Source organism: Anopheles funestus, chromosome 2RL, assembly GCF_943734845.2.
Source record: "Anopheles funestus chromosome 2RL, idAnoFuneDA-416_04, whole genome shotgun sequence".
In the NCBI taxonomy this organism is placed as follows: Eukaryota; Metazoa; Arthropoda; class Insecta; order Diptera; family Culicidae; genus Anopheles; species Anopheles funestus.
In genome coordinates, this window is record NC_064598.1 from 10,347,298 (window position 1) to 10,368,910 (window position 21,613).

The 21,613-nt window shown below is 42.1% G+C and overlaps 6 protein-coding genes across 9 annotated transcripts; 4 read left to right on the plus strand and 2 right to left on the minus strand.

The window, feature by feature from the left end:
* The first annotated feature begins 5,544 nt into the window (after positions 1 to 5,544).
* Positions 5,545 to 7,644, plus strand: LOC125764728 (uncharacterized). 3 transcript variants are annotated; one of them, XM_049429290.1, is made up of 3 exons: positions 5,545 to 6,071; positions 6,130 to 6,383; positions 6,449 to 7,644. In XM_049429290.1, the coding sequence occupies exons 2-3, from the start codon at positions 6,208 to 6,210 to the stop codon at positions 7,590 to 7,592; spliced, it is 1,320 nt and encodes a 439-aa protein (XP_049285247.1). In that variant the 5' UTR covers positions 5,545 to 6,071; positions 6,130 to 6,207; the 3' UTR covers positions 7,593 to 7,644. The 3 variants fall into 3 exon arrangements, with proteins under 3 accessions (XP_049285247.1, XP_049285246.1, XP_049285245.1); XM_049429289.1 differs by having other exon boundaries at positions 5,545 to 5,835; positions 5,926 to 6,383; XM_049429288.1 differs by having other exon boundaries at positions 5,545 to 6,383.
* A 382-nt stretch (positions 7,645 to 8,026) lies between these two features.
* Positions 8,027 to 8,920, plus strand: LOC125764760 (uncharacterized). The gene has a single exon (XM_049429340.1). It carries the CDS (start codon positions 8,162 to 8,164, stop codon positions 8,666 to 8,668), a length of 507 nt encoding a protein of 168 aa, XP_049285297.1. The 5' UTR covers positions 8,027 to 8,161; the 3' UTR covers positions 8,669 to 8,920.
* Positions 8,921 to 9,172: 252 nt separating this feature from the next.
* On the plus strand, positions 9,173 to 11,978 carry LOC125764710 (probable cytochrome P450 313a1). The gene is made up of 3 exons (XM_049429252.1): positions 9,173 to 10,888; positions 10,946 to 11,072; positions 11,140 to 11,978. Exons 1-3 carry the CDS (start codon positions 10,278 to 10,280, stop codon positions 11,950 to 11,952), a joined length of 1,551 nt encoding a protein of 516 aa, XP_049285209.1. The 5' UTR covers positions 9,173 to 10,277; the 3' UTR covers positions 11,953 to 11,978.
* Positions 11,979 to 13,287: 1,309 nt separating this feature from the next.
* On the minus strand, positions 13,288 to 15,634 carry LOC125764733 (dynein regulatory complex protein 9-like). Of its 2 annotated transcripts, none has more exons than XM_049429296.1 (5): positions 15,359 to 15,634; positions 14,841 to 15,281; positions 14,507 to 14,774; positions 14,007 to 14,431; positions 13,288 to 13,905 (listed from the first exon to the last, which is right to left on the minus strand). In XM_049429296.1, the coding sequence occupies exons 2-5, from the start codon at positions 14,917 to 14,919 to the stop codon at positions 13,538 to 13,540; spliced, it is 1,140 nt and encodes a 379-aa protein (XP_049285253.1). In that variant the 5' UTR covers positions 14,920 to 15,281; positions 15,359 to 15,634; the 3' UTR covers positions 13,288 to 13,537. The 2 variants fall into 2 exon arrangements, with proteins under 2 accessions (XP_049285253.1, XP_049285254.1); XM_049429297.1 differs by having other exon boundaries at positions 14,837 to 15,281.
* Positions 15,635 to 15,904: 270 nt separating this feature from the next.
* On the plus strand, positions 15,905 to 18,292 carry LOC125764746 (protein phosphatase PTC7 homolog). The gene is made up of 5 exons (XM_049429317.1): positions 15,905 to 16,272; positions 16,359 to 16,538; positions 16,832 to 17,145; positions 17,628 to 17,766; positions 17,837 to 18,292. Exons 1-5 carry the CDS (start codon positions 16,059 to 16,061, stop codon positions 17,884 to 17,886), a joined length of 897 nt encoding a protein of 298 aa, XP_049285274.1. The 5' UTR covers positions 15,905 to 16,058; the 3' UTR covers positions 17,887 to 18,292.
* Positions 18,293 to 18,346: 54 nt separating this feature from the next.
* On the minus strand, positions 18,347 to 21,598 carry LOC125764685 (SCY1-like protein 2). Its single transcript, XM_049429189.1, has 6 exons — positions 21,321 to 21,598; positions 20,532 to 21,137; positions 20,236 to 20,444; positions 19,500 to 20,172; positions 18,983 to 19,433; positions 18,347 to 18,906 (listed from the first exon to the last, which is right to left on the minus strand). The coding sequence occupies exons 1-6, from the start codon at positions 21,445 to 21,447 to the stop codon at positions 18,537 to 18,539; spliced, it is 2,436 nt and encodes an 811-aa protein (XP_049285146.1). The 5' UTR covers positions 21,448 to 21,598; the 3' UTR covers positions 18,347 to 18,536.
* Between the last annotated feature and the right edge of the window lie 15 nt (positions 21,599 to 21,613).

A 21,613-nucleotide genomic window follows, 5' to 3' on the forward strand; every position in this document is an offset into this window, starting at 1 on the left:
TTTACATTTTCAGGACATTGAATTAAAAATCCATAAAAACGTCTTCCGATCGTCTCTGGACGATCAAGAATAATTCATTTAGATCCTCCTCCAACCTCGCAAAGAGATCATCCTCCAGAACAAGTCCTTATGAAATCTTTCCAAAAATAAGAAAAAAATCATTAATTTAATGGCTACACAATTTTTTTCCACACCACAGCAAGTGTGAAATAGACACAAATTACGACTTATTAGATTCGATCGGCTCCATTATGGAATTGGGTTTTAGCATAGTTACTAACATACCGTGGCATAATTGGCCGTAAATTCCACCGGCTCTTTACATTCACAGCCATCCCTAATAAACGGCTAATAGCCAACCGGCTGCCGGGAACATTTTCTTACACGTACTTACCATTTTTGCCACGCTAACTTTCAACTAATTTGCAATCCCCTACGTGTCCCATTCCGGTACCTTGCGTGTTTGCAAAATTGTCCGTCTCAGCGTACCGTCTGACCGTCTGTGGGTGCTTCAAATACACCATACCTCACTATTTTCGACCATCATCACTGCCGCCATCATCATCAGCAGCATCAACTTTCGCGGATTCCCATTTTAGCTACCGCTTGTTCGCTTGCACCGTAATCAACAGCTATTGTACTTTGAAGGAAGGACCATTTTGAAGACACCGCGAAAGATACATGGCTGCACCTTCGCGGAAGGTGCTAGACACAGTGCGTAGAAGAAACAGTGAGCAGAAACTTTCCCTCAAGACGCGGTACGCGACCTAATGCTTGGCAAATATGTATTTCCATCCACCTCGGTTTATACCGCTGACCGAGATTTCGAAACAACTGCCACCGACAAAGGACATGGGCAGGTGTAAAATTGGCCCATTCGGGACAGGATACTTATTAAGGATGCTTCATTATCTCGGTGCGCTTTATTGCTGCTTATCGCCTTGTCCGTACATTCGCTGCTAGTGAACCATCCATTATAACATCACGAAAGTTGAGCCTAAGCGTCCCAATGTGTGCCCGCCGTCAACCTTTTAGAGGAATTGTTTATGGTATCCATTTATTAGAAATAACGCACGCAAAACCTTGCATTAGGGAAATGTAATTTCAGTGAGAAATGGTTAGGAAAGTGTACTGAAACTGTTACCAAACAATAGAATATTCAACATATTTTTCATTGCAATTCCTAAACGCCTGCAGATAGACAATTAGAAAAACATCTGAGCAAACGTTCGATGTAGCCTAGACTAAAGACACACGATGCGAGACAATTCTATAGTCTATTGTTCTATTGGGACAAAAAGAGTGGCAGTTAGACGAAGTTAGACAAAGTTAGAGGATTCTGTTAGAAAACAAAATATAACTTTAGAGATTGATAACTTTAATCAAGAATATTTGTTATTTTTTAATATTTTTTTATTTAAAGCATTATTTGAGTGAAAAGAAACTTAGTTCAACCTATTCGCATCAAAATAAATCAATTTTTAAAATTTTGCTAAATTTCCCAACAAAAACCAAGGCTAACCCCTTAGGAAATTTTCGAGTTTTCAGAATTTTTTTATTTTTTTCTTATTTTTTACGCTTTCTTCTATTTAAAGCGTTATATGAGTGAAAAGAAACTTATTCCAACCAATTTGCATCAAAATAAACCAGTTTTTAAAATTTGGCTAAATTTCCCAAAAAAAACCAAGGCTAACCCCTTAGGAAATTTTCGGGTTTTCAGATTTTTTTTATTTTTTTCTTATTTTTTATGCTTTCTTCTATTTAAAGCGTTATTTGAGTGAAAAGAAACTTAGTTCAACCAATTCGCATCAAAATAAATCAATTTTTAAAATTTTGCTAAATTCCCCAAAAAAAACCAAGGCTAACCCCTTAGGAAGTTTTCGAGTTTTCAGAATTTTTTTATTTTTTTCTTATTTTTTATGCTTTCTTCTATTTAAAGCATTATTTGAGTGAAAAGAAACTTAGTCCAACCATTTCGCATCAAAATAAATCAATTTTTAAAATTTGGCTAAATTTCCCAAAAAAAACCAAGGCTAACCCCTTAGGAAATTTTCGAGTTTTCAGAATTTTTTTATTTTTTTCTTATTTTTTACGCTTTCTTCTATTTAAAGCGTTATATGAGTGAAAAGAAACTTATTCCAACCAATTTGCATCAAAATAAACCAGTTTTTAAAATTTGGCTAAATTTCCCAAAAAAAACCAAGGCTAACCCCTTAGGAAATTTTCGGGTTTTCAGATTTTTTTTATTTTTTTCTTATTTTTTATGCTTTCTTCTATTTAAAGCGTTATTTGAGTGAAAAGAAACTTAGTTCAACCAATTCGCATCAAAATAAATCAATTTTTAAAATTTTGCTAAATTCCCCAAAAAAAACCAAGGCTAACCCCTTAGGAAGTTTTCGAGTTTTCAGAATTTTTTTATTTTTTTCTTATTTTTTATGCTTTCTTCTATTTAAAGCATTATTTGAGTGAAAAGAAACTTAGTCCAACCATTTCGCATCAAAATAAATCAATTTTTAAAATTTGGCTAAATTTCCCAAAAAAAACCAAGGCTAACCCCTTAGGAAATTTTCGAGTTTTCAGAATTTTTTTATTTTTTTCTTATTTTTTACGCTTTCTTCTATTTAAAGCGTTATATGAGTGAAAAGAAACTTATTCCAACCAATTTGCATCAAAATAAACCAGTTTTTAAAATTTGGCTAAATTTCCCAAAAAAAACCAAGGCTAACCCCTTAGGAAATTTTCGAGTTTTCAGATTTTTTTTATTTTTTTCTTATTTTTTATGCTTTCTTCTATTTGAAGCATTATTTGAGTGAAAAGAAACTTAGTTCAACCAATTCGCATCAAAATAAATCAATTTTTAAAATTTTGCTAAATTCCCCAAAAAAAACCAAGGCTAACCCCATAGGAAATTTTCGAGTTTTCAGATTTTTTTTATTTTTTTCTTATTTTTTATGCTTTCTTCTATTTAAAGCGATATTTGAGTGAAAAGAAACTTAGTCCAACCAATTCGCATCAAAATAAATCAATTTTTAAAATTTGGATAAATTTCCCAAAAAAAACCAAGGCTAACCCCTTAGGAAATTTTCGAGTTTTCAGATTTTTTTGATTTTTTTCTTATTTTTTATGCTTTCTTCTATTTGAAGCATTATTTGAGTGAAAAGAAACTTAGTTCAACCAATTCGCATCAAAATAAATCAATTTTTAAAATTTTGCTAAATTTCCCAAAAAAAAAACCAAGGCTAACCCCTTAAGAAATTTTCGAGTTTTCAGATTTTTTTTATTTTTTTCTTATTTTTTATGCTTTCTTCTATTTGATGGGTTATTTGAGTGAAAAGAAACTTAGTTCAACCAATTCGCATCAAAATAAATCAATTTTTAAAATTTTGCTAAATTTCTCAAAAAAAACCAAGGCTAACCCCTTAGGAAATTTTCGAGTTTTCAGATTTTTTTTATTTTTTTCTTATTTTTTATGCTTTCTCCTATTTAAAGCGTTATTTGAGTGAAAAGAAACTTAGTTCAACCAATTCGCATCAAAATAAATCAATTTTTAAAATTTTGCTGAATTTCCCAAAAAAAAAACAAGGCTAACCCCTTAGGAAATTTTCGAGTTTTCAGATTTTTTTATTTTTTTCTTATTTTTTATGCTTTCTCCTATTTAAAGCGTTATTTGAGTGAAAAGAAACTTATTTCAACCAATTCGCATCAAAATAAATAAATTTTTAAAATTTTGCTAAATTACTCAAAAAAAATCTAAGGCTAACCCCTTAGGAAATTTTCGAGTTTTCAGATTTTTTTTATTTTTTACTTATTTTTTATGCTTTCTTCTATTTAAAGCATTATTTGAGTGAAAAGAAACTTATTCCAACCAATTTGCATCAAAATAAATCAATTTTTAAAATTTTTCAAATTTACGATCAAATAAAATACATCATTTATACGTTTATGTCGGGTTTTTTTTTGTGATTCCGAAATGAGTCATTAAACGAGCAAACTCCTTATAACGACTCATTCACTCTGAGTTAACTCACTAAAAAGAGTTGTTATTCTCATCTCTAAAACCCAGGCCGAATGTAGCATAAATGCCATTTCTGTCGATTTCCATTGCTGGTGCCAGTTAGAATTAATTACACGAGAATTGTCGGCCCGTTTCAATGTCACCAAAAATGATATGTTTCTGTAGAAATTGTTCAACGTCCAGTGTGCCGTTTACACCAGTAAAGATACAGTTCAAAGAATATCCCAAGAATAAATTATCGAATCGAATCGTACACACCCGGGCATCTGGTTCGATACGTAATACGATTAGAGTTAGACGCATTGCTTCAATTAATCTTTGCCGTGATCATGTTTGACGGAGACTGAGTACTGCAGTTAGTGTTAATTTTGCATTTTGCACTCACCCTTTCCTATTGCCGAACAAATCCAACCGATCCCCCTTGATTCACTCGAGCCACAAAAGCAATCAGTCTATTTATCTAATTCCCAATCGACAAGTGCACTTCGGTACGTGTCGGGAAAGCACTCTAATGTTTGTCTTATATCTTGAGCATAGATGCTGAGATGCTTGATACTGATGCTTTGAACTGCTTTGGTAGTAGAAAAGTTTCCCTCCCGGCCCCTCCCTTAAAAGGGGGACCAATCATCAGCGCCGGGTGGTAGAACGGTAGCGAGCAAGGGATGGAACGGTGCCGAACCCAGCATTGAGAGTCCGGTGCTGTGCGAATGAAAAACAATTTAGCTTCAATTTGTTAGCACTTGAAATATGCATTCTTCCCCTACCAGCTTCCTCATACAGCACACATGCAGCACAGCAAAGTCACATCTGCTCTCAGTGGCCAAAGAAGAATACTCTCCAGCAGTGGCTGCGAAAGCCGAAAGCCACTTTGCAGCACGGTCGATAGCGGGGCGCCTCCATCGTGTTGTACTCCCGTGCTACTCCGGTCATTGTTCATTGCTCGTAGATTAATCACTTCTTTTCTCACAAAGCAAAACTTCCTCCTTGCTCTTTGGTGTGGTTATGATCTGTTCACTGATAGCACCCGTGCGTCTGATCTCGACTGCGATCCGTATGTTCGGGGCTTTTAGCAGCAAACACTGGAAGCGGCAGTAGAAACTTGTGCTTCTCTCGATTTGCTGCCCTGTCTAGTATTATCGTTCTGCCTTTCAGCTGCTTTCCGATGGTTGTATTTTTATTTATCTTTCTCCTTGCTTTCATGCAGTAGGATTTGCTCAAAACCCCAGCACCAATGCTTGATGAGTGCAGTTGCTTCAAGAAGCATGATTCTGCCTAATCAAAGAGATAACAAGCGGCTGTGTGTGTCGTTCAATCAATTTTAAATATAAATACCCCAGCACCAACTTTACCAGAAGTTAGGCAACCAAATGTAGCAGAAGCATGGGCATAAGTTATTTGTGCACTTAACAAACATTTAGTTAGGTGTTAGTCAACATTTCAATATGTGCAAAAACACACTTCGTAAGTAAACGAAATAAAAGTGTAACTTTTTTTTAAACTTTATTACGAAGGATTCTGAACAAGGCTGAAAGCAATAAAATCAACAAATGGAAACAGTAGTAGAAAACAACCTTGATTCATCCAACTTTGCGAACGACCACACACTGAGCGCAAAAGTTTGTCCGCCTAGTTCACTTGCAGCTGTGAGCTGTGATTGATCGCTTGATTACCGTTTGAGCGCATGCAGTTTGTCACTCGACGTGTTTCGTTTGCATGTGTACAACAAATCAGGTTGTTATTTTATTCACATTCACAGAATCTATTATTAGAGAATCGGTTAAGCGCTACGTAGATAGCAATCGTCAATTGTGTGTTTGCTGGTGAATATCAATACAATTTATCTAAAGTACAAGTAGTTTTCAATTTGTAGTAAAAATTTAAACGTAACGAGTTCAATTTCTGTCTCTCAGCATATTTTGCTAGGCCCGAATACGATTACACTTGCAGTCACACTTGTCTCACACTCACTACGTTTTGTAGCCGGTCATTTGACACCGGCTGAAGTCGTTCGGTAAACAGACACAGTTGCAGTCTAGAGTTGTGCCGCTCTCTGAATGTGAGTGTTTGTTTATTAGCGCTTGTTGTAAAACGGTCTCTATAAACTAAGTGTATAGATACTGATAAGCACAGTCGGACAGTTGCCTTCGCACCGTCCAGTCAGCACTAAGACAGTGGGGCCATTCTTTCGCGTGATGGAGTTGAAAGAAACCTACATTAAAACGCGTCTCGTTACGCAAGTGATGGACAACCATGAGTGTTTCCGCGGGATGGAAGTTGTTGGATGTACACTGCAAACACCCAAGCAGCTTGATGGGTTCATGTCAACTATCCACCAATTGACGCTGATTCTACGCAACAAAGCGAACGGGTGAGTACCTATCTTACCGTTTCGAGCTTATCGCAAAACTGAAACATCCCATCTACGTTATCCAGGGAAGAATCCACCGTACCACTGCTGGTGAAGGTGATGAAGGGAGAGGATCGCTTCCGCACGCAAAATCTCGGACATGTGTTGTTCCCGAACGAAATCAACATCTACGCGAATGTGCTGCCGTACTTTGATTCATTCCTTGCCGAAGCTGGAACATCCCTCAGGGCGACGGAATGGTGCCCCCGGGCCTACCTTAGCACGATGGGACAGTTTCCCGAATATAGTGCAACGTTCGAAACGTTTCTTGTGATGGAAAATGTCACACCGAAAGGTTTCCGAACCGGACCACGGTTAGATCTGGACGAGGCACATCTTACCCTGATGGCGGAAATCATTGCCCGGTATCATGCATGCTCGTACGCATTGCGCATACAGAATCCAGCAGCATTAGACACCCTTGTGGAGAAGATCATTCCACTGAACTTCCTGCAGGATGGTACAATATTTTTCGAAAGCTACGACATGATCTTCCGGCTGGCAGCTGAACGTTTGTTTCTGTACGTTGATGCAACACCCGGCGAACTGGACAGCGAGCAGTTCCAGCGGCACATCCACATCCTGCGTACCAAGTACGGGCCAAATCAGTCGCTGCTTATGCAAAAGCTGCTCGATCGTGATCCGATCTACTCGGTAATTCTGCACGGTGACTACAATCGTAACAATGTGCTGTTCCGTTACACCAATCAGACGCCGGTCGAGATACTGATGATCGATTTCCAGGAAAACCGGTACGGATCCCCAGCACTGGATTTATCCTTCTTCATGTACATGAACATGACGCCGGAACTGAGGGAACGGTTTTGGGATGAGCTGTTGCACCGCTACCATCGACAGTTGCTCCAAACGCTCTGCGAAGTGTTACGGTGCCCGGTGACGGATCCACGCCTGGAACCGTACAGTGAGCGGAATTTCCGCAACCACTTTTCCCGCTTCGCACTGTACGGTGCAATGGTAGCGCTTAATTTTATTCCCACAATGATGAGCTGCGAGGAGGAATGTGCGGAAATTAGTGGCTACTTTGAGCAGGACATTCATAGCGAAGGCTTTCGGCGGTGCACGTTAACGATTGGCGGGAACGTGGTTAACCGCCGAATTACGGCAGTGATGCGACACGCAAGCAAAATGGGATACATGGATATGATGTAAGGTGTTCAAGCCGATTCACAGCGAACGTAATGGTTGGGCCAAGATGTAAAATCGGAACAGTCCAGTATCATGAACTTCAAGTAACAGTTTTAGTCCTTTTGGAACTATTATGAAGAATTTTTTTTAATAAATGAACGAATTACTTTCCTTCTTCCTCTTGGCTTTTAACGACCTTACAGGTCACGCCGGCCATTTCAGGCTTACTAGTCTTATTTTACCATATCACGAATGTCTTGACCGCTCTGATGCCGAATAAGTGTGGCCCAAAAAGCAGCAGAAGGAGACCCTTGGTTAACGTTGGGAATAGCATTGTCCGTTACGCGGCACCATCGTGGGGACGGACGCTTCTTCAGAAGGACGTTCACCGGACCACGGTTCAGAGGACGCACCGCACAGGAGTTCTTCGAGTGGCCAGTGCCTTCCAAACGGTCTCCTACGATGCCGCTTGCGTGGTCGCAAGCACTATCCCGTTAGTCCTTCTCCTAGAGGAGGACATCCGCTGCCACGACGAAAAGGTAGCGAGGGGAAGTCCAGGACCAGACATACGAAAGCGGCAAAGGGAAGAGACCATGGGACGCTGGCAACAACAATGGACAGCCGGAGCGGGGCAGCCGAGATCGCCGGGGATGAAGACGAGGAGAATTATCCCGGACATTATGTCCTGGGTAAATCGTAAGCACGGAGAAATTGATTTCTATCTCTCTCAACTCTTTACAGGGCATGGGTTTCTCCGGAGCTACTTCGTCGAAAAAGGCATCCTCGACGGCTCGCCAAACTGCCCGGTGTGTGAACACCAAGTGGAAGATGTCGACCACGTAATGTTCCACTGTCCACGGTTTGCTCGAACCCAACACGAGATGCAGCAGCAGAGCCACACCCGCTTGACGATAGAAAATCTTGCAGCGGAAATGTGTGCCAACAGCAACACATGGGAAGCAGTCCGGACCGCCGCAAGGACCATCTTCAGAAACCTCCAAGTGAGATGGAATGAGGAAAGTCCACCTACGGCCAGACGGAGACGACAACAACGCCGGCGGAACACGGAACAAACGGGACAGCAACAGCTACCGCCGTAACCGCACCAAAGGATGACGACAACGGAAGCAGCAGCAGCAGCAACGAGTAACCAGAGCAGCAGCAGGAGCTAGACCCCACCGGAAGTAGCGGCTACGGACGGGCGGAATTAAGCAGCAGCAGCGGAAGGAAGGCACGAAGCAGCAGCAGCAGCTGAGACAACTAGGACGGATGACGCAGTAGCAGCATTGGAAAGCAGCAGCGCGTCAACAGGATGGGTGCATCGCACAAACGTTCCTGCATGGAGTACTACGCACATCAAGCGCATCGGCAGGGTTCGGATCAGGTCGAGGAGTGGTTTAGTTAGGGTCCCATCGGCTGCCGGGTCCGCTTCTCGGGCCCAGCGTCACGATGAATCCCACATAACCCATCTCGGAGGGATTGGTTTGTAGCCGCAAGCCGCCCTTCGAGGTGGGTACCTTTTGAAGGTTCCCTCCCCGTTAACAAAAAAAAAAAAAAAAAAAAAAAAAAAGTCTTATTTTACCACGTAGCTGAATAGTCAGGTCCTTGCTAAGGGGGAACGACGATCCGGATGGGATTTGAACCCCGGTCCTGCCGTATTAATACCTGTTTTTTAATACCTGTCAGCCGACCTTAACGTAGGCGAAAAAAAGATGTTGCGTGTGATCCTTCGCTTGATTCTAAAGCCTTACAACAGCGCGACTGTTGTAGATATCCGATCTATTTTTAGATTTGCGTCTGCGAATGTGGGAGGAAGAGATCAAATATTTTGTCAAAAAAAAGGAAAGTTGCTTTACTCACCAAGGTTTTAGGCATTCTCCTTGTTTGTAGACATCCGAACTATTTTTTAAGATCTGCTTCTGCGAATGAGAGAGGAAGAGAACATATATTTTGTAAAAAAAATGAAAGTTGCTTTACTCACCGAGGCTTTAGGCATTGTCCATGTGTGTAACGGGATCGCTGCTATTCAGATGATCTTTTTCATCGATCTGCGGCTACGGACAACGTGAAGATCCGCAAAATCCATTGAAAAAAAAAAACAAAAAAAAAACCTCCCAAAATGTCTGCCTGGGATGCTTCCCTTACGATACACCTGTTTGTGACCTATACATGGCTCGCTTCGGCCCACAAGTATCAAAATTTGTATTAAACACAACGTAGGAATAAAGACGATCGGACGCGTGGTCCTAACGTGCAAAGTAATTCAGCGTTTTACTATCCGTTATAGCCCCCACCAAAAGACAATTACAATAGATTGCATCGTTTTTCAATTACACTGTATAATTGTACGATCAATGTTGTTATTGTGCTACTCTAATTGCCAGTATCAAGCATATCTGATAACTGCACCGAAACACATGGGAGAACATCACGCTTTTTTCGCGCACACTTCTCATTCTCCACAACTGCTAAACTTACCGCGATCGCCGTATCAGGTTTACAATAGTGACCACCTCCCACTCGATGAGTACTGCTCACCGTGTCGTGTAACCCGTAATTCTAGCCCGGTATAAAAACGATCTCCCCTGGCTGGTGCAATTTCCAGTTCACGGGAGACGCTATTGCCATTCGGTACTGTCTCCTTGCAGTCAAGCAAGCATCCACGTGTGAAAGTTGTTTCATTCAGTGCAACCCGCGATCGTCAGCAATATGATACTGCTTGTGTTTATAAGTGTGTTTGCCATTGTGTATTATATTAATTTTCGAAGATCGCGCAAACGATTGTACGAGCTTGCCAAACAAATACCGGGCCCGTTCGACTATCCATTGATTGGCAGTTTACTGGAAACGATTGGCAAGGATCCATTGGAATTGATCGCGCATTTTATGGAGCTAATGCATCACATTCCTTCACCGATGCGAGCATGGCTAGGACCGTACCTAATAGTCATTGTCGCTGAACCGGCTATGGTACAAGACATTCTCCGCTCGCCCGACTGCGTCCAGAAACCAGACCAGTACCACTTCTTCCGCCTCAGCAAAGGGCTGTTCGGTGCTCCTGCTGGCCTATGGCGAAAGCATCGTAAACTGTTAAACACGTCATTTTCTCCTGCGGTGTTAAAAAGTTTCGTACCAACGCTCAATGCAAAGGCGGAAGAGTTTAGTCGCGAGCTAAATGACAAAGTGTCGAGCGAATGTTTCGATGTGCATACACTGTTGGCTCGTTTCACCTTGATCACGATCTCCTCGACAACACTTGGTGCGGACCTGAGTGTCGAGAAGCGGGAAGTGTTGGAAGAATATAGCAGTAACGCCGTAGAGTAAGTGTCGATCTTCGAGTTCCAAGAGAGTCACTAAGTGTAATTACCAAATTTCAGAATGTTTACTAGCTGCTTCGAACGCATCTACAAGACCTGGTTGTATCCAGAATTCGTGTACAGAATGACCTCCGCGTTCAAGGAAGAACAGACACGATTTCAACTTTTCAAGCAGATGTCCCGAAAGGTAAGCATGTAATGCTGCAACGTTTTGGGAAGTGTATAGCGACTAAGCTTCTGTGACTCTTCTAAAGATCATAAACATGCGTCAAGCCATCCAGTCGCCGTGCAAATCGCAGGACGAGCAGCAAGATTCCGACCCGGAGGACAAACAGGAGCTACCGAGGGGGAAGAATTTCATCGAACGATTGGAAGAAATGTCGCACGACCCAGCCAACGACATCGATGAGGACGGGTTCCAGCAGCACATCGATACGATGATGTTCGCTGGCAACGATACCTCCGCACAGACGCTCTCGAACGCAATGCTAGCGCTCGGCATGTATCCCGACTGGCAGGAGAAAGTGTACCAAGAAATTATGGACGTTGCACCGACCGGACCCATTTCGTACGAGGATCTGTCCAAGCTTACCTACATGGAGATGTTCCTGAAGGAAACGTTACGTCTTCTACCCATTACGGGGCTGATCGCACGCCTACCCACGAAAGAAGTGCAAGCGCAACACGTTACAATTCCACCCGGTGCCATCGTACTGATACCGTTTCTGAAAATCCATCGTGATAAAACGATCTGGGGTCCTGATGCCGAGCTGTTCAATCCGGACAACTTTCTGCCGGAACGGTGCGCCCAACGGCATCCTTATGCGTACATACCGTTCAGCCAGGGGCCGCGTAACTGTATCGGCATGAAGTATGCTTGGATCTCGATGAAGATATTTCTCTGCCACGTGGTGCGTCAGTATCGTATCGCGACCGACATCAAGCTGAGTGATATTAAGTTTTCACTGTCGCTGATAATGAAGCTGAATACGAAACATTTGATCCGTTTGGAACGCCGCTCTGCGCCGTCGTCCGATGAAGTGATTTGCAATAGTAACTCGAAATAAACTTTTTTCCTCCTACAATACTGTAACTATTGCTTCGTTTTCGTATGCTAGTACTGTCACCGTTTCGACCGATTATATCACACGGACTTCCAATCGTTGCGTTTGATAGCGTAAGAAAAGGCACAGAATACAGATCAACAATCAAACGCAGATCGATAAAGACGCACCATCATTAGGTGTAATTTATTCAACCCAGCACATGCTACTGAACTCCCGACCCGTGGACGCCTGCGGTTGAACCCGCGTACGGCGTGAGAACACTTCCGCACCTAGCATCGGGCAGGTGTTAATTACACGCAACCATGCGCTATCCCGCCACTGGGCAAAACGTGTGTAGTAGAACGCACTTGACGTACGACGGGACCTCCTCCCTGCTTTAGCACGCTTTATGATGTAAAAAGCCCCAACCAATAACGGCATTATTACATCGCGAATGGAACGTGCTTCAGATCTGGCGTGCATATTATTTTATTGTCCAATCCGATTCAGCACCTTCACAGTAGGAGGAATGGTGCATACAATGATGCGATACAATATGTGATATGCACACGCAACACTTATCAGACGATCGATCACATTGGCAAATAATTAAGATGCAATTTTTCAATAAACGGATCCACCTTGGGAACTATCCAGTACGTTGCCCTCCGGAGGAATGTGAAAAAATACAATACCAGAACTCGTTTGATTGGTTTGTACGCGTCTGGTTAATGTACGGTCAATTGTGTTAAAATGGAAACATGACTTGAAGTCCTTGGTTTTAGTTTATATAATCACTTGATTTACTACTCATCCGTAAGTAGAGCAAATATTGAACAGCGAGTTTATAGGATTCTTGTGAAAAAGGTATAATTTTATTTTAATTCCTAAAAAACAAAACATGAAATCTCCATTTGATGATCTGCTGAGGATCAGTCTATATTTGTGTCCCTTAGGTTAACGCCCAACAGTCGGGAAATTAAAATTAACAAACTGACCGTAAATGAAATCCTCAAATCGATAAAATTATTTCAAACGTTCTACAGTAATGTTAATGTTGGTCAATGAGCGTTGGCGTTGCTCAGAAATCCCCAAATCAATTACAGATTACATGATCAAATGTATGGTTGTGGTCATTCCGTATCAGAACTTGTTGTAAAAGCAACATGTAATCATGGGAAACCTGATGTCTCCGGTATTTGAACGTCCTTTACACTGCGGATAGAAGTTGGAAGGGTAGGACTCACTTGAATTACCCTACAGAACTATCACAAAAGAATTTATAAACGAATGGGGCTCGTAGTTCTCCAATCAAATCCCAGCCGGACCGTCCCCGACACCAAATATCTTTCGAAATATTCTAAAAATGTTTTTTTTTTATTTTCATATCATTTCATTTTCATATTAATTCATAAAAGCATAATGTATTTCATGATTTACTTTGAATAACTTCGAAGATTTAAATGAATGCCATATACTATGCTTGTAAGGTTAGCCTTGTGAGGTCCTTTCAGTCTTTTTTTTCGTGTAGCGAATCTAGTTTTGCATATATAAATTCAAACACATCCTGGTTAAAACAAAAATTCTTACTCCCTTTTTCCCTTTCTTACTTTCCTTTTTTTCCTTTCTTCGGTGCCTTCTGGGGTTTTTGCTTTTTCTTGCGCTTGAACTGTCCCAAACCCTTGCGAACCATGGTGCCTCGCCACCAGGATTGGATCTTGATCGCCGAACGCATCTGTTTGTTGGCTAGCGCCAGCTGCTGTTCACGCTCCTTCATAAATTCGGCACAAATTTTTAAATCCTTCTCACGATGCTTAAACAGTATGGTCATCTCCTCGAACTGCACCTTCAGGTTCACGATCTTATCTTTGTGTTCGGCTATCTGTGCATCCAGTGCTTTAATTTCACGCTGATACTTATCCGTCCAAAAGGCGATCTTTTCGCTAATCTGATCGATACAGTAGTTGATGTAAACTTTTGGTACCGAGGGAGGGGAAAAAAGCAGTAGCAAATGATTGTTCCTGATAAGGCGTGATAACTGGAAAGGGGGAGAAAATGCATCCGCGTATGCTTACCATCAATCTCACTTTTCAGGCGCAGCTCACGCTCGATGTTTGCCTTTGTTTGTGTCGATGTTTGGACGAGATCGTTTTCCTTGCCCTGAATGATAATGCGGGCCTGCTCGTGGCGTGTACGCTCCCACTGCTGAACAAGCTTGGTTTTGATGTCGTTCTCAATGCGTGCATCTTTCAGCTTTGTTTCCAGATCGAATATTTCATCGTCCAGTTGTTTCAGCACATTCTTGCATTCCCGGTTGACGCCTTCAAGCTGCGTTTGTAAGAGTTTCAGCTTCTTCTCATTCAAAATGCTGTCCCGTATCAGGATCAGCTCTTCCTGTTCGCTTTGTATGTCGTTGTCCATAAATGTTTGCAGCGTCTCGAACGTACCGAATTCCGCCATCTCCGTATGCGTATCCGAAAGCAGCTTGCGTAAGTTTGAGCTTAAACGAAACAGAAACAGAATTGAAAGGTCAAACACCGTACAGCAGCTACAGCTCGTTTGGCGCCGTACGTACACATCATTTTGTAGCTTTACCAAGATCATTTTTCCCATCGCCAAATCTACAACCATGTTTTCGCTCAGCAGCTGGTTTTTGTATGCCGGATCGAATCGTACATGCATGGGTGGTTTTCGAACGATCGGGGCACTTGTTTTGTCGCCATCGCGATTGATAACGATCAGCTTGTACGTGGCTTCCTCAATGATAATGTTTATCATACCGCTCTCCATCTCATTGAACATGGCTTTCGGGCCTAGCTGACTGTTGGATTCAGCCGTCGAGGCTGCAACGTAGTCGTGTCTTTAACTTAACCAATGTTACTTGTTTGGTGAAAGTTTTACTTACTTACCCCTAGTTGTGGTATCACTAACATCTTCACTTTCTGACGATTCAATTGAATGAAAATTAGGCATCGATAAGTCAGACATGATGCTTAGTCCCTTGTAATTCTCTTACTTTTATTACCGTCTATTCAATAATGATTCTGAAATCTGTATTCCGCGTATTATAAGCACCAAATTATTTTAAAATAATAGTATCCTAGCAACGGGCATTTGTACACATCTTTCGACATGCGCATATGCACAATTGTGTCAAATGAAAATTCTATTACCTATGACTATCATTTGAAAATCGTAATAACTAAACTAACTCTTAACGTTAAAAATTACAAATTCAAGTTGAACAAATCCAATCCCTAAATTTCATCATTACAGTTTTTGACGCTTTTTGTCACTATCATTATCGCTTTCTGCAGGTTCATCACTATTTTCTTCTTCTCCTGGAGTAGCTAAAATCAAAACAAGTGTTCCTAAACTTTCACAAAACAAACATAACGGTCATATAACTGCACAGCATCATTCTTACCATTTTCGTTTTGCGCTTTGATAGGAACGCTCGAGCCAGCTTCCTGTTCTACGATGGCGCTAAGCAAATCGTTCATCGCTTCCTTTACCGATTGGATGCTTCTAATTAATTCACTCATTTTGTCCCCCGGAACCTCTTCCTTTATGACCTTTGCAACGCCACAGCGTTTAATTTCTCCCACAATATAGGGCATTTTTCTGTTTCAGACACGTGAACAAACCTTGGTGACCTAAATAAGGAATAAAATAGGTAAACATTGCAAGCCGCATTTTAAGTTAGTTTGACGCAGACTTGTTAGGGCCTCTGCACACTTGCTCAGCAGCTTTCAATCTTTCCAATTCAACTTTTGCGATGATTGCAGAGGAAATGCGGACTATTTCAGGTTTTCATTGAATACATAATTTCAAGCAATATCCACATAATTAAATGCTGCGTATATTTCCCCCAACATATTACCGAGATCGAATTAAAAAAGGCCTTTTCAAACATATCTGATAGCTGTCAAAATTGTATGTCACTGCAGTTGTCAGGAAACAGATCATGAACGTACCTGCCCTATTGCTACTTTGGAATAAAGAATTGGCAAGAGTGGATCAAAGTTTTGTTTACGATTGTTGGTACAATATTCGCTAGATTTGACCGTGTGTGCGTCCACTAGTGGGCTGTCCATGATTCAGTGATATTTTCCGTACCACCCATAATGCGATCCTGGACGACACGATGGCTTTCACGGGCACTGCACCAAAATTGGCAAGCTGCAAACGCAACTGCGGAAAACAAACCCCGTACCTACTCGCGCTTTATCTCCGTCGTCAGTGGCTTCCCAAAGAACCTTGCCCAGTCCAAGTATAAGCCTGGTAAGATGGGAGATGATGCGTGGTTCATCGCTAACACCAAAACAGCCGATGTCCTGGGTAAGTGTTGTTGTGCCACGAGTCCTTTCCTTCCCCTTGTTGCATGATGGATGTAATTTTCGCTTCCTTCGTTCACCATCTGACAGGTGTCGCTGATGGGGTCGGCGGATGGCGCAGTTATGGAATTGATCCGGGCGAGTTTGCGATGGTGCTGATGAGGAATTGTGAGCGTTTGGTAAAGTTTTCCCGCTTCGATCCGATCAAACCAGTGAATCTGATTGCGTCCGGGTTTCGGGAGTTGCAGGACAACAGAAAATGTATCCTAGGTAAGTGTAGCGGGTCCCGTGTCACGAAGAACAAACAAATAGCCATCTCATTCTGGCTCGCTTGTGCAACCGTCGCCCTTCCGTCTCATTCTCGCTGATCGAACGAAAGCGCAGTGTGTGACCGTGACCATTTTGCACAACACTGTCCCATACTGGGCTGATCATGATTACGCATCTGCTCAGTGCAACAACAAAAAAAAAACATTCATTAATGCCGATCTTTCCATCCCTACATGCGCACCTTTCTTCCATTCATTCATCCGGTGCTCCCTTGTGGCCACATGCGTTCACAGGTAGCAGTACTGCGTGTATAGTGGTGTTTAATCGTGAAGACAGTAGCATTTACACGGCCAACATCGGCGACAGTGGCTTCATCATAGTACGAAAGGGTGAAATAGTGCATCGCAGCGAGGAGCAGCAACATTACTTCAACACACCCTTCCAGCTCTCATTACCCCCGCCCGGCCATACCGATGTGCTAAGCGATAGGCCCGAGTCGGCCAACACAACCACCTTTCCAGTGTGCAACGGGGACGTCATCCTCGTCGCGACGGACGGTGTGTTCGATAATGTACCGATCAAGCTGCTAGTCGACACTCTACAGCGGGTAAGTAGGCTGGTTTGAACAAAAAAAAAATCCCCCCTCGCTGGCACGTGATACTCCCTTGATGACGTATAGTGAAAGAATGTTTCAAGCGGTTATTTATAGCGCAACTTTTGTCTGACATACATTTTCAAGAGAATCAAGAAACATTTTATTTTCTTTTATCATAATATTTTGCTTTATTTTTAAATAATTGATTTTATTAAATATCTCCCTCCTTCAATCGAGAGAAAAAGAGACAGAGAACAAAGAAAAAAAGAACATTTGTTTGTAGCTAATTTAGTCAATTTTCATACTAGTTTTATTGTGCTATCGTCTTTATGAGTCAGTTTTGCACAAATTTTAGTTAGCTATTAGTTTTCCAATTATTTACAGCTCGTTTTCCAACATGTTTATTCTGTTTAGCCATATTTTGTTAACTTTTTGTTATTTTCTTTCTATAAATTACACTTTTAATTTAAGTATCACATTTAAATATGTTTCAGGTGGAAGGAGAGAACGACCAAGTTAAACTACAAATGTGTGCAAATTCGATCGCGCTTATGGCACGATCGTTATCCTTCGACAGCAAGTTTCTATCACCTTTTTCCCTAAACGCTAGGAGAAACAATATAAATGCAATGGGTACGTATTTTTTTTAAATTATAATTAAAATTAAACTATATTAATTCCACCTCTCTTTCGCCCGACCCAGGTGGAAAGCCCGACGATATAACCGTAGTTTTAGCGACCGTGGCTCTGTAACCTCGTAGCGACAGCATGCATTTGAAATGCTGAAATTGTGCAAAAACAAACAAAAAACAACCAAGGGACATGCATTAAACTGGGGAGGGATTGTATACTATAGGACGGTAGTGCGCAAGTGAACTTCTTAGACAAATTAAGCTAGAACACGCAAAATAATCTACCACCCATCAAAGAGAGCCATACAGCCGTATGCAGGGACACAAAAAACCCCCTGAACACGATGAAACGGAAAGGCTGTTGGAATAAATTTTGTTGTAGCTTTTAGATTTAACGCTCTTTATAATTTCCCCTTTTCTTTTCGTCTGTATCTGCTAGACTGGGATTTCTAAACGATCAAATAAATTTCTAATCAATCCATTTGTACCATGATGGATAGACGATGATAAGGCGAGTCAAAAATGAAGGAAGTTTTCTGCTGCTTCATGTAATGCAAGGAAAGAAAACAAACGCGTTTAAGTACAGCCGTGAATATGGTTTTCTTTTTATTGGCTAACTTTTGCGTGTGGCCGCGAACCGACGAGAAGAAAAAACATTAAGATTAAGTGTATCTGATTCCCGGGACCAAACAACAACGTGTGCAGCACAGTTAATAAGCGATGGTGCCTCATGCGGTAGTAGCAAGCGTTTCGTTTATGTTGCGGTGTGATTTATTTCTGTAAAAATTCCATTATGTCCTCCTTCGAAAGCATGGGACTCGTGCTTGACTTGCCGGATGTTTGACCCGCTTGCGATGGAGTGGGAATTAGTGGTTGCAGCTGTCCGTACGGGTTGCTGTTGGTTGGAGAGATCATTTCGTGCTTTTTCGTCACCAACGATCCATTGCTGTTCATCCACATGGTCGAAGCAATCGGTGCTACCGGCATTGGCACCGCAATGGCCGGTGGTGGTAGCGCTAGCGGTGGATCTTTGTTGCGGATCTGCATCGCGGAGGAGTTTTGCTGCTGTGCGAAAAGGTTATACTTGATGCTATTTTCCTTGGCTGTCGTTGCCACCGGAGGAACGTTCCAGTTCAGTGTGCTAAAAAGACATCATTTGTGAGTTAGAATTTCTTACCAAACTTTAACTCGTATTCCCCTTGTAAATAAATGCTTACGTTTGCGGTTGAAGCGGCTTCAACTGGGGAATCTGTGGCTGCATAGGAGATGTTACCGTGCGCTGCTGTGTTTGTTGCTGAACCGGTGGTGGCGCTTTGTTCGCAGTAATCGTTGGCGATTGCATAAAATCACCGTACAAATCGGAACCTCCAAACCCTAAGCTACCAAACGATTGCTGCAAATCGGACTGTTGTGATGATGGTTGTTTTTCCTGCAAGCTGGAACTGCTGGCACTCGACGTAACTGACGCTTTGCTGCTGCCTAGCTTATCGCCCTGCTCGTCCTCTATTTTGCGGGTAAACTCTTTTATCAAAGCAATGATGGCGTTAAACTGCTGCAGCGAAAGTCCATTGACGATGGTCATCGGGAAGAGATGTGGTAGCACCTTGCAGGCCAGCACATCCTTTGGAATGCCTAGCCCATCCGTTGTGAACGATACTTTGTAGACACCTGTAAAGCAAGCGTACGGCCGTGCCATTAAATCGTAAATCTATTTCTTCATGAATGATTACTTACCAACGATAGCCATAATGACCGCCGGTTCCCGACAGTTGACGGACGGAAGATACGACACGATATCATCTATCATTACCCACTTGTCTATCTTAGCCGCCAGCTGGCCAAGACACAGCAAACATTTTACCCGCACCGATACTAAGTTTGTTCCGGAGCAGAGCGTTTTGATGCGAGGCACAAGGCCACTTTTTATCGTGCTCTTGTCCAAATGCACAACCACCGAAGGGATGATCGAGAGGCAAAGTTCCTGGATCTGTTGCGATTTTGATTCGAGCGCTTTGTAGACAAGTGGCAGCACACTAGCCCGTATCTCTTCCGATGGACACACTTTCAGCAGCACATCGAGATTTTGAAAGAATATAAGCATAATTTGTACTGGCTCGTCGAGCAACATCACTGGCCGTAGATGGGAGCTAACGTGCTGCATATACTCGGCCCTCGTACAACTGGCCGTGATGGTCAGAATGTTCGTCAGTACGAACGGAATCATTGAACAGTTAACAAACTCTTTCACTAGCAGTGGCAGAATGCGGTACAGTCTTACGCGATGCGGAAAATCGCCAATGATGTGGGCGAGTCGTTTGTAAAACTCTGACTTTTCTAAATTATCCTTAGGGAAGAGCGTTTCTAAATTGTCTAAACATTGCACATAGTTGTCACAAAAGTACGAAATCTGAAAACGAAACCATTAGGGATTAGTTTGAAAAGAAGCGAATTTGGTTTAGGCACCATTTACCTGAATTAACGACTGTAACGTCGGTCGAGCCTGAGGATTAACGCTAAGCATTTTTTTAACCTCCGAGCGTAACGATTCGGGAATGGCGGTAAGCTTCGGTGGACCTTGGTTACTAAGCTTTGTAACGGATTGTTTATAACCGTACAGATCTGACGATGCATCCGGAGACGGAATGTTTTCTCGTGAATAGATTGTATAAATTAATATACCTAAAATGGAGTAGAGTGCACAATACAGTCACACATTAGCAGGGAAAATGATTCATATTTGGTGGCATTTTTAATAATTTACATTACCTAAAGAATAAATATCGGTTGAATCGTTGCAGCTGTTTTCCAGTATCAATTCGGGCGCGGTCCATTTGGAGCCTGGATTACCCAAAAGACGGCTTTTGAAGTAGTGATTTGCCACCGGTGTTCCGGGAACCCGTTTGTTCCAACAAAACCCAAAGCCGAACAATTTCCATATCCCTTGCTTGTTTACGATGATATTTTCGGTGCAGATATGACGATGTACCAGCTGTGCTTCGTCATGCAGAAACTGAATCCCTTTGATAAGCTCATATATGCCAAATTTTGTATCAAACTCCGACAGCTTGTACTCGGAGAGTAATCCCGTGTTGGAAACGTTCGTTGTGTTCCCGAGAAGGTTCGCCAAACTGGCCACCACGGGTTCGGTAGCGAAAGCGATCGTATCGCGACTTTCTTCCATTGCATGCTGCACCGTCAATACCTGCGGGTGACGTATTTTCGTCAGCTGTACCACACCGCGGCGAATGTTTTCACAGATCTCCTCTCGCTCGTCTTTGGTGAACAGTTCTAGCTGTTTCTTATCGAACACGAATATTGAGGCTGTCTCCTTCGTCGAACGTTTACATCCTGTGTAGATTTTCCAGACGAGTTCTAGGAAGAAGGTTGCAAAAAAAAAATAACGAAACAGTGTTAATAAACTAATGTGGTTGCAGCCTGCCGAATCCTTCAATCTAATGATTCATACACAAACTTTTGGGAATGGTCTTCAAGTTCCGAATTGGAACAAGATCAAAATGAATCACTATTGACTGCATATTCCTCATTTTAGCTTACCTGTTCCAGCAGAACCAATATGTTCTGCGATATCATAATCTTTCGTGAGCGGATTTCCCAGAAACACTGCCGAGAGGGTGGAGACCGTTTGCGAAACGGACGAATAAATCTTGTTTATAGCATCCATGGAACGGTGTCGGAATGTCGTAGCTGATTAGGAACAACGGCGCAATGGACAAGCTTCTGTACAAGGATGTTTTTACACACTTTAACGGCAAAATATGCAACAGACTGCAACCAACCAAGTGCACCACTTTTCTTGTGTATTATTTTTTCACCATTCGCAAACGTCA